General features: G+C 34.1%; 1 protein-coding gene across 1 annotated transcript in view; it reads left to right on the top strand.

Annotated features, from left to right (window-relative positions):
- The window catches only part of LOC108045087 (eIF-2-alpha kinase activator GCN1), a 57581-nt gene extending 48964 nt beyond the window's left edge, over window positions 1–8617 (top strand). Inside the window, exon 4 of the mRNA XM_044459304.1 lies at window positions 1721–8617. Within this exon, the coding sequence (XP_044315239.1) occupies window positions 1721–8530 (6810 nt within the window). The 3' untranslated portion in view covers window positions 8531–8617. The remainder of the gene's footprint in view (window positions 1–1720) is intronic.
- Window positions 8618–12232: the final 3615 nt, after the last annotated feature.

Below are 12232 nucleotides of genomic sequence, written 5' to 3' on the forward strand. Positions count from 1 at the left end.
AACAAGAAAATAGAAATAAAACTTCTTTGTCTCTGAATATAATAATTTTAAACGTTTTTAGAATTACTGTTTACTTTAATAAAAATTGCACGAGTAAATCAAATAGGTATATAAACTATTTCTTGCCGAAGTTACTTCCTTTCTTTTTTATTTTACTTCGGATTTAGTTCAAGAAAACAATTGACATTCAGTTAGAGACATAATTTTGTGTATATTTGTTTTATTGTTAATGGGGTATTTTACTATATCCTGTTGTTAATTTTAATACAATTTCCTGTTTCTCAATTAAGAGGAACGTAGTTGCTACACGCTATTTTCACTGATTTTTGATCTGGACAAATTTGAAAACTTTAGTGTGTATTTAAGGAAAGCATAATTTTTGTTATGTGTTATAATTTCACAATACAAGTATTACTATACTTTTGTTCAATCCTCATGAGAATTGTACATGTTTTTAATTCATTTTCGTGACTAATTTATTTATATATCGAGAAAATTAGACTTTTCAATTTTGGCAAAACCTGTAATAAAATAAAATTCATATATAATCCCTGGACCAGGCCGTATAGTTTATTGTTTTCTTGCACAACCCTTTTTAAAACTTTGCTATGTCATTTTATCATTTTGGGTGCACGGGGATGCATGGCTGCCTTATGACGCACTGCTTAATAACATATATTGCATAAAAAAGTCCGACTAGATAGAAATCAGTTTAATGTGATAAAACTGGGAAGCTGTCACATAATATATATTTTTATTTTAATGTAATTAATTAATTAATGCCAAAACACTATATTAAATAAAAAGAATATCATAACAAATGCCCCCCCTAATCAAATCGAAATAATTGTTTAAAAATTTCATTTATTTTTAATTATATGTTAACAACTTTTGTTATTTTATAAAGCTTTTCCTAAAACTATGACAGTATAATGAAATGTTTTTAATATTAAAGGATATAAGCAATACCAAAGAGAAACAAAAACAAGGAGGAACTTATTATACCCGTTACTCGTAGAGTAAAAGGGTATATTGTATTCGTGCAAAAGTATGTAACAGCTAGAAGGAAGCGTTTCCGACCCTATAAAGTATATATATTCTTGATCAGGGTCACTAGCCGAGTCGATATAGCCATGTCCGTCTGTCCGTCTGTCCGTCTGTCCGTCTGTCCGTCTGTCTGTCCGTCTGTCTGTCTGTCCGTATGAACGCTGAGATCTCGGAAACTATAAAAGCTAGAAGATTGGCATTTTGCATGCAGATTCTAGGAGTTCCTACGCAGCGCAAGTTTGTTTCAAAAAGGTGCCACGCCCCCTTTAACGCCCACAATAGCTTATATACGATTTTAAAAATTTAAATATTTCGGAAAAGTAAAAATGCAGTTTTATTGTGTTTACCAATACCTATCGAAATGTAGAAGAAATTTTTCAAATCGTACCATTCGTTAAAAAGTTATGCGTGATCAAAGTTTCTATCTCCATCTCCCTCGCACTCCCTTTACCTGAGTAACGGGTATCTGATAGTCGGGGCACCCGACTATAGCGTTCTCTCTTGTTTTTTTTATAAAATTACCAAAAATATAAAAAAATAAATAAATAATTTAACACAATTAACCAAAGCAAACAACTATAACAAAAACTTAACTTATCATAACTGATATCATTTTCGGATATCAGTATATATATAAGTAGATAATGTAATATATGTTTTTTCTTTATTTCAGGGAGCGGGCTATTTAAGCTTTAACAACATAGATCAAGACCACATGCCTGACATTTTAAATGAAGCAGTTACCTTATTTTGGAAAGCACTAGAGTGTGAGACGCAGGAAAAAGTAATTTGTTGCACCTTGGAAATGTTTGCCTTGTGGACTCAAAAATTTAGAAATGAGTTACCAAGTGTGATTCTCAATATTTTTAAAACTGGAATTCGACTGAAAAGCACTAATCAAATAATTCGACAAAGCTATCTTGAATGGCTTCTTTTATCAATTCAAAATACTGAGATTAATAACCATAGTGCAATTATACCTGATCTTATTTCTTTTTATACTAAAGCATTGCAAAACTCTTCGCAATTATGTAATTTTTCTGAAGCCGCATGTATTGCCTGTATAATGCTTACTTTAGAAAAGCCATCGGAAAACTATAACTTCTTTTGGACCACAGTTTTTGATATGAAAAAAAAATATTTCTTTAATGAAAAGTTTACGGCAATCGCTCCGACCGAGACATTATGTAATATATCTTTAATGATAAAAATATTGGTCAATTCATATCCTGACAAAATTAGAGGAGAGTTGGAACCCTTAGTTCGAACGTTAGTTTTTAACTTATGTAGCAGTTCAGTAAAAGTTCGAAAATATACTACTGGGGAGGTCAATAAAATTATTAGTGCTTCGAAGGGAATAGAATTCGTAAAATTAGCTTTATGTGAATTTGGAAAGCGTATTAATTTAGTTAACATTCAAAATGATGGAGATACTTGTAATGACCAATTTGGAACTTCGACTCAGGCGTATGTAGACGCATTAAAAGCATTGACCAGCTTAAAAAATATTTCATATGACCAATCTCTGGATGTTGCTATGGAATTATTACTTATATCACATCATCCTGCAATTGTATTGAATGAGGCATATTTATGGGAAAGAACTATACAGCAAAATTTTAACTTGGATCCGAAAGATTTTATATTAGCTAAAAAAAATGAGATAGTTTATGAATTCATCGACCATTTTAAAGCTAATGCACAATACGAGAATACCATATCAGCACTGGTTCGAATATGTCCCAATTCTATTGTCCCATTAGTTGTTATGCATTTCAAAAACTATCTTTCTAACTCTTCGAATTATCATGCTTCCAATGATGAATATTTGACATTTTTGACTCCAGAAGGAGAATTGTATGATAAAAGTGTTATACCTCACATAGACTCACAATACGAAACAGTTCGTGTTAAAAGAGAAAATAAAGTTTATAGCTACAAGGAACAGTTAGAAGAGATTCAACTTCGTCGTGAAATCGATGAAAAAAGAGAAAAAGAAGGAAAATTGAAAACTATAAAGTATACACAAAAACAGGAAGAACAGATTAAAAATCAAATGGAAAAAGAACTACGAATAAAGTTACGGATTCATCAGCTTTATGAAAAACTAATTAGTAAAATAAGCTTACTGAAAGCATCATGTTCTGGAAACGGTGATGAAATGGCACAATATTTTTACACTTTATTAGACGATGTTTTGAATGCTTCAAAAAGCCCACTAAGTGCAGAGGTTCTTACAAATCTTTACCTATTTTTTCATAATCTGTGCTTCACTTTCCAACCAAAACTTGGTCGCGCCACTGCAGTAGCTACAATAAAACTTCAAAACCCATCATGCATTTTAAAAGAAGAATATGACATTAATATAAAGAAAGCTATTGAAGATATCATATTGGATCTTGACAATATTGTTAAATCAAACTTCCTTGATTCGCCTTCATTTTCTTTTGCGTTTGAATTTCTTAAACGATCATTAATTTTGTTGGTTAAAGATTCGAATGATGAACTCATTTCGAAGGGCATACATATTATAGCTAAGCATACAAATGCTCCGATTAATTGTAAGCCAAAATATATGCCAAGAGCTGGTATGCTTGAAATTTTGTTATATCTTTATAAAAACAACAAAAAACTTGCAGAACAAACTTCTGCAGCCATTTTAGAAGTTGCAAAATCTTCAAATGGTGGTATTTTCTGTGCTAATCCAGATAACCAGATTATAAATCTACTTCTACAAGCATTGCAATATAATACTGACTCTGTCAGAAAAGTTGCGTTACAATCATTGCAAATAATGATAGACGCGATTGTAGATCATATTAAACACGATAATTATCTTGAAAAAATTATTATAAACCGAATTTGGATAGCAAAATATGATACAGAAGAAGAAAATAGAGAACTGGCCACCTTAATTTGGAATCAGGCTAACTTGCCTTTACCAGGATTTGGCGATATTATTGGGGATATCACACACCCCGAACTATGTGTTCAAAAATCTGCTTCAGAATCACTATTGCCACTAATAGCTGATAATGAAACGTCAAGGAAATGCGTAATACGGAAATTATTTTCTATTTACAATGATAAATTGTCGCTAATACCTCCAGTAGTAGATCAATTCGACCGTGAAATAGAGCCCGCTACCGACCAATGGAAACCGCGAAGAGGTGTTGCTATTTCATTCTCTACTATCGCTCCCTTATTATCTATTGAAGATATTAATATTATAATGCATTTTATGGTATCTCAAGGTCTTGGTGACCGAGAAGATATCGTACACAAAGAAATGTTAGCAGCTGCATTAAAGATAGTTGATTTACATGGTAATCAAACAATTGTAAATTTGTTACCTGTGTTTGAAGAGTTTCTTGATAAGGCACCAAAATCGCAAAGTTATGACAACATTCGTCAAGCTGTTGTCATTCTTATGGGCTCTTTAGCACGACATTTGGAAAAGGGTGACAAGAGAATCGATCCAATTGTTAAAAGATTATTAACAGCACTATCAACTCCATCCCAACAAGTTCAAGAAGCGGTGTCGAACTGTTTACCTCATCTTATGCCATCTGTTAAAGATGAGGCCCCAGCAATGATCAAAAAATTATTACATTCGCTAGCAAAATCTGATAAATATGGCGAGAGACGTGGAGCTGCATATGGTATTGCTGGCATAGTTAAAGGTCTTGGTATTTTATCTTTAAAACAATTGGACATAATGTCAAAACTAACAGCTTTTATTCAAGAAAAAAAAAATTATAGATCCAGAGAGGGAGCTTTGTTTGCTTTTGAAGTTTTATGTACAACACTTGGTCGTTTATTTGAACCTTATATAGTTCATGTCTTACCACATTTGTTGCAATGCTTTGGTGATCCTTCCCAGTATGTAAGACAGGCAGCCGATGACACTGCAAAAGTAGTTATGGGAAAACTGTCCGCACATGGAGTTAAACTAGTACTTCCTTCTCTTTTAGAAGCTCTCGATGAAGATTCATGGAGAACAAAAACTGCATCAGTTGAATTATTAGGTGCAATGGCGTTCTGTGCACCAAAACAATTATCATCTTGTCTTCCTAGTATAGTACCAAAACTCATTGAAGTCTTGGGAGATTCTCACACTAAAGTACAAGAATCTGGTGCGGAAGCTCTTAAAGTAATAGGGTCCGTTATTAAAAATCCTGAAATTCAAGCTATTGTTCCCGTTCTTTTGGATGCATTGGAGGATCCTTCTAACAATACGTCAACTTGTCTGCAAAGCTTACTAAAAACTAAATTTGTTCATTTTATTGATGCTCCCTCATTAGCTTTAATTATGCCAGTGGTTCAACGTGCCTTTATGGACCGATCTACAGAAACGAGAAAAATGGCTGCTCAAATAATAGGAAATATGTATTCACTAACGGACCAAAAAGATTTAGCACCCTATTTACCAAGTATAATTCCTGGCCTAAAATCATCTTTGCTAGATCCAGTTCCTGAAGTACGAGCTGTGTCAGCTCGAGCCCTTGGCGCAATGGTAAAGGGTATGGGAGAAAGTTCATTTGAAAATTTGTTACCATGGCTAATGGAAACTTTAACTTCCGAATCTAGCAGTGTGGACCGCAGTGGAGCAGCACAAGGACTCTCCGAGGTAGTTGGAGGACTTGGTGTCGAAAAGATGCATAAACTTATGCCGGAGATAATTTTGACTGCTGAAAGAGTAGATATTGCTCCTCACGTAAAAGATGGATACATAATGATGTTTATATATATGCCGGGAGCATTTCCAGAAGAATTTACACCATATATCGGGCAAATTATTAATCCAATCTTAAAAGCCTTGGCAGATGAAAGCGAATATGTCCGTGATACAGCCCTAAAGGCAGGTCAGCGTATTGTCAATTTATATGCAGAAACAGCAGTAGCGCTTTTACTTCCCGAGCTTGAAAAGGGACTTTTTGATGATAATTGGCGCATAAGGTATAGTTCAGTTCAATTACTAGGAGATTTATTATATCGTATATCTGGAGTATCAGGAAAGATGACTACAGAAACAGCAAGTGAAGACGATAATTTTGGTACCGAACATTCACATACAGCAATTATTCGCTTTTTAGGCGATGAACGTAGAAATAGAGTATTATCTGGACTTTACATGGGACGAAGTGACGTTTCATTGATGGTGCGTCAAGCTGCATTACATGTTTGGAAAGTGGTTGTGACAAATACTCCGAGGACTCTGCGAGAAATTCTACCGACTCTTTTTGGTTTACTTCTAGGATGCTTAGCTAGCACAAGCTATGATAAAAGACAAGTGGCTGCTCGAACTTTAGGTGATTTGGTAAGAAAACTAGGAGAACGAGTTTTACCAGAAATCATTCCTATTCTTGAAAATGGATTAAACTCTGATCATCCTGATCAACGTCAAGGAGTCTGCATAGGCTTATCTGAAATAATGGGCTCTACATCAAAAGAAATGGTTCTAACTTTTGTACACAGTTTGGTTCCTACAGTCCGCAAGGCTTTGTGCGATCCCTTACCTGAAGTTCGAGAAGCAGCAGCAAAAACATTTGAATCTTTACATAGCACAGTAGGCTCTCGGGCGTTGGATGATATTCTGCCGTTTATGCTAGAGGGCCTCTCAGACCCGGACCCTTCTGTTGCTGAGAATACATTAGATGGACTTAGACAAGTTATGTCTATTAAATCAAGAGTAGTATTACCATATCTTGTGCCCCAGTTAACATCCCCACCAGTTAATACAAAAGCCTTATCAATTCTTGTATCTGTTGCTGGTGAAGCACTAACTAAATACTTGCCAAAAATATTATCTGCGTTATTAGAGGCTCTATCAGACGCCTATGGAACTCCGCATGAACTCCAAGAGATTGATTATTGTCAAACTGTTATATTATCAGTAACAGACGAAACTGGAATTAGAACAATAATGGATACACTGCTTATTTCAGGAAATTCTTCTAATTTATGTACTCGAAAATCCTCAGCAAGTTTGCTTTCTGCATTTTGCATACATTCACCAGGAAATTACTCGCAATACATTCCTCAACTTTTAAGATGCTTACTTAAATTGATGGTTGATAATGATAAAGATATATTACAGAAATCATGGGAGGCTCTCAGTGCTGTAATTAAAGGCCTCAACGCCGCACAGCAAATCTCCCACGTATCTGATGTTCGTCAAGCAGTTAGGTTTGCAGCAAGCGAACTTAAAGGACCGGAGCTTCCGGGATTTTGTTTGCCAAAAGGAATAACTCCTTTGTTACCCGTTTTTCGTGAAGCTATTTTAAATGGATTACCAGAGGAAAAGGAAAACGCAGCACAAGGACTTGGTGAAGTTATTTTCCTAACTAACGCACAATCATTACAGCCTTCTGTAGTACATATAACTGGTCCATTGATTCGAATTCTAGGAGACCGTTTTAATGCAGCGGTTAAAGCTGCTGTATTGGAAACTTTGTCAATTTTACTTCATAAAGTTGGCGTTTTATTAAAACAGTTCTTACCACAACTTCAAACCACATTTCTTAAAGCGTTGCATGATCAAAACAGAAACGTAAGGATGAAAGCCGGTAAAGCTCTTTCTGAATTAGTAGCAATTCACTCTAGAGCGGATCCATTATTTAATGAAATTCATAATGGTATAAAAAATTCAGATGATTCTTCTGTTAGAGAAACAATGCTCCATGCTCTTCGCAGTATTCTAAGTCGATCTGGAGATAAAATGTCTGATCCAATACAAAAACAAATTTATGTAACCCTTTTAAATATGCTGGGCCATCAAGAAGATATAACTCGAAACGCTGTTGGCGGATGCTTGGGAGCCATGTTAAAGTACATGGCGCCCGGACAAGTTGATGACTTATTTACTAATTTAATTTTGGCGGATAATACAGATGATTTAATAGTAAAGCATGGGCACACAATTGTGTTATTCGTTGCCTTAAAAGAATGTCCCAACGAAGTACTAACATCAAATTTGCATGATAAAATAACATCATTCGTGTTGGTCCATATTTTATCAGAAAAAGTGCCGATTGCCTGTAATGCAATAAGAGCTGCCACTTATCTTTTGGAGCACTATCTTGTCAAAAGTGATGAACTTCCTTTAAATGTTATAATTGCACTAGCTAGAGCTATGAATCATTCTAGCAATGATGTCAAACAGTTGGTCGCAAAAAGTTGTACCCACCTATCTAAAAGTTTAACAGCTGATCAAATTAATTTTGATGTCTTTAAATATTTGGTCCCCATGTTAGTCAATGGCACTAAGGAAAAAAATGGATACGTAAAATCAAATTCAGAGCTAGCGTTAATTTCCATTTTAAAGTTAAGATCTGACGAATCGACTTTTTCAAAAATTTTAGACCTTTTAGAATCTGGAGCTAGGGACTCATTAAACGACGTAGTAACAAAAGTTTTAAAACGTTCAGCATCCCAGTCCATTATAAAAGAAGAAGAATTAGATGATACATTGCAGACATAATCGCTACTTTATTTTAAAAACAAAATTTTTGCTTTATAAAACATGTTACTGTATTTTATTTTTTTGTAAATAAAGAATTTGATTAAACGATTCGATTTTTATTGTATGGATTCCCTGGGTAAGTGAGTATTCGTAGTAAAGTTAAATTTTCTTCAAAGAGGCAATGGCACGCCTCGCCGTTACTTTTTGTTTTCCTCGTTTTTGGTTTTTCCTTTATAGCTTTTGTCCTTTCAATACCGTGGCTCCTAATTACCGGAACAACATAACAATTATCTTTCCCGACCAGCTCAACAATTTTGTCAGCTACTGCATTTGAGGTCTTCTCGCTGATATAGGAGGCTATATAGTGGAGGTTTCTTTTGCACCTTTTGTCCATATAACTTTTATGTAGATCTTTCTTCAGCATCTCAGTTATTGGTAGATGTCCCAGGTAGGTTCATACATAACATATAATAACTTATACAATTTTTGTTTTTAATATTTTTTTTATATAATTAGGCATGTACCATAACCCACCCTAACTTCAAATTTTTAAAAATAACGCTTGGAAAAGTTATTATAAATAAGTACAGAACTTGGAAATTAACCTTTATTAACTTTTTATGCGGAAAATCAAGAAGTAGGGAGTAGAGAAGAAAAAGGTGTTCAAATAAGTAAATCAGAGTGCAAGTGAAACTATACAAAAGAACCAGAGAATTAAATGAATTTAAAGGCAAAACAAAATATCAACAAGTTACCGAAAAATTAAACTCCATCAGGTCCCGCCTGCATAACAACAGTCTTATGCGTATTCTATAATTGTATGTTTTAATTCAAGTTGGAATCGGGTAAAAAAATTAGAAGAAGGTAATCGGTTATTTAGGTTAGGCTATAAATAAAGTTTGGTGAAGGGAAGTGGCGCTCCCTTCTGCTCGTACACTTGGCTATCTAGCTATTTAAACCAGCGCTGTTCGCTATGGGTATGGATAAAATGGCCTTGGATCGTACAATGACCCAATATTGGGTGAGCTCAGGGAAGCACAAATTTATACGTATATTTTTATTTTTATTATATTTATTGTTGAACACGCCACACATGGATGTACCTTGTTTTCGTGTACTGTCAAATTATTTCTAAAGATCCCTAAAAAAGAGCGGGTGCTCCATTCTTGGGCAAATCAGGTGTGGTCATATCCGGTCATAAGTTATATACGTAAAAGTAAATGCAAAAGATATTTGGCACTTGGGTTCGGAAACACTCACCCTCCAGTTGCTTTTACCTAGCGTTGATAACTACATTTTTTACAACATTGCCTTAATTTGAGCTTACAAACACTAAGTTATAGAATTATATTACAATTATAGTATTCCCAAGAGACTGATGTTATTTTGCTTGCCTTTAAATTCATTTAATTCTCTGGTTCTTTTGTATAGTTGTGACATGCACTCTGATTGTTGCACTTAACACGTTTTCTTCTCTGCTCCCTATTTCTTGATTTTCCGCATAAAAGGTTAATAAAGGATAACTTCCGAGTTTTGTAGTTATATCGTGACTTTCCCAAACGTTATTTTTAAAAATTTGAAATTCGGGTGAGCTGTGGTTATTTACCCATAGTTGGACAAAAGGTGCAAAAAAATCAATTTCTCCACCAATAAATATCAGCGAGAAACGCTCAAATACTCTAGCAATTCATTACATTTTAATCAGTAAATCATCGCATTTTCATCAGTTAATAATTCTTTAAGGAATACTCATCAGTTGATGATATTGTATTTGTGGGCATAATTATTTAATTCATGATTACACGAAAATATTTAAAATGTGATATAAATACAACTCCTTATCTTTTATATAATTATAGTTCCAAATTACCAAAAATGTTATATTTTATTTTATTTATTATTGTTTTTATATTCAACAATAAATTTATTTCTTTATTTAAGAGGTCTGATTGTTAATCTAGTAATAATATGGTTAATGTCCTCAGTAGTTTATTCCATGCAATAAAATCGTTTTTAAATTCCTGCAATAAATAAAGTTAATGAGTCAATTCACATGATAAAATTGAAGGAATAAATTTCTGACGAGGTTGATATTGTTCTTGCACTCATAATAATAAAAAAATTTAACAAAGAAGCTCTGCAACTGTATGAGAGACATGTTAAAAAACTAAAGAAATTCAAGCATTGCCCGACGTCATTGAATTTCTAGAGCAACGACACAGTTCGATTAGCTCTGTTCAGGATGAAAAACCTTAAAAAAAGTGTTTAGTTACAATATTAAAGAATTGTCTATGTACTAACAGTTGTCCCATGTGCAAAAGTACGGGACATCTGATACTTCAGTGTCAAAAATTTAAGACTTTAAATCCATCTGAAAGGATGGAAACAGTAAAAAAGGCACATTTGTGTTTTAAATGCCTTAAACATTCATTCATTCATAATCATTCAAGAAATGTCAAAGTGACATTCCATGTTCAATTTGTAAGAAGAATCAGCACAGTATGATACACATTTCTGTAGTCAAATGAAAAAGTGAATACGTGTACGACGTCGGAACAAGCATTGCTAGCTACGGCACGCGTTCAAATTCAAACCTCTGAGGGAGGTTTCGAACATTGTAGAGCTTTGATCGACAGTGGTTCTTAAATCACAATAATTTCAGAAGAATCTGCGCAGATTCTGAAATGACCCAAAATTCGCTCTCAAACAGAGATCAGTGGAGTATGGTCTACGGGAAAGTGCATCTCGAAGCACAAGATAAATCTTTCAATTAAAAGAAATAATTCCCAAAAAACGATTCAAGTTGAAGCATTACTTCCAATTAATGAGGGCTCTCCCAGTCAACACAGTTAATGTTGACAAATCGAAGTGGGAGAAGTACAATTTGGCTGCCACAGACTCACATTCTGCAAAATGGAGTGGTCAAAATAAATGGCTTCTCTGGATGCAAAAAATCCAAAGGTAAGAAGACAGTTGTAGCAACCACCATCGAATTAAAAGATATGGATCGGTATTGGGAAGTTGAGGAAGAAGACAAAAATGATATCGAATCTGAAATATGTGAAAATCATTTCATAAAAACAACTAAAAAAGGTTCAGATGGTCGATGCATTGTGTCAATTCCATTTAAAGATGATGTCACCTTAGGACATTCAAAGAAACAGGCAATGGCGCGTTTCTTGAATCTTGAGAAAAAATTAAGCCGAAATGATAAACTAAGGTTAGACCATGCTAAATTCATGAATGAATATATGGATTTAGGACATATGGTCGATGTGCAAAAAGAAGGAAAGTACTTTCTACCTCACCAGGATGTAATTAGAGATTCAAGCCTGACGACCAAACTAAGAGTTGTGTTTGACGCTTCAGCAAAAGCAACTAATAATAGAAGTTTGAACGACATAATTTGGGTTGGTCCACGAGTTCAAAAAGATATATTTGACATTATTATTAAATGGAGAAAATTGGAATTTGTGCTATCTGCGGACGTTGAAAAAATGTATCGTCAGATAAATATTAATGATAAAACAGGCCAACAAAATTTTAGAAAATCCCGGACCCAAAAACTGGACCTACATTTTCTTATGCAGTTTTTTGCGCTGAATCCAAATCCGGTGCTGAAAGTGTGAAAGTGGACGTTTTTGGCATATTTCAACAAGCTATATATTCGATAATAAATGTTTTTTGAATATAAGCAACAATTTTACCTCAAAATGCACA

Source organism: Drosophila rhopaloa, unplaced genomic scaffold (genome assembly GCF_018152115.1).
Source record: "Drosophila rhopaloa isolate 14029-0021.01 unplaced genomic scaffold, ASM1815211v1 contig_190, whole genome shotgun sequence".
NCBI lineage: Eukaryota > Metazoa > Arthropoda > Insecta > Diptera > Drosophilidae > Drosophila > Drosophila rhopaloa.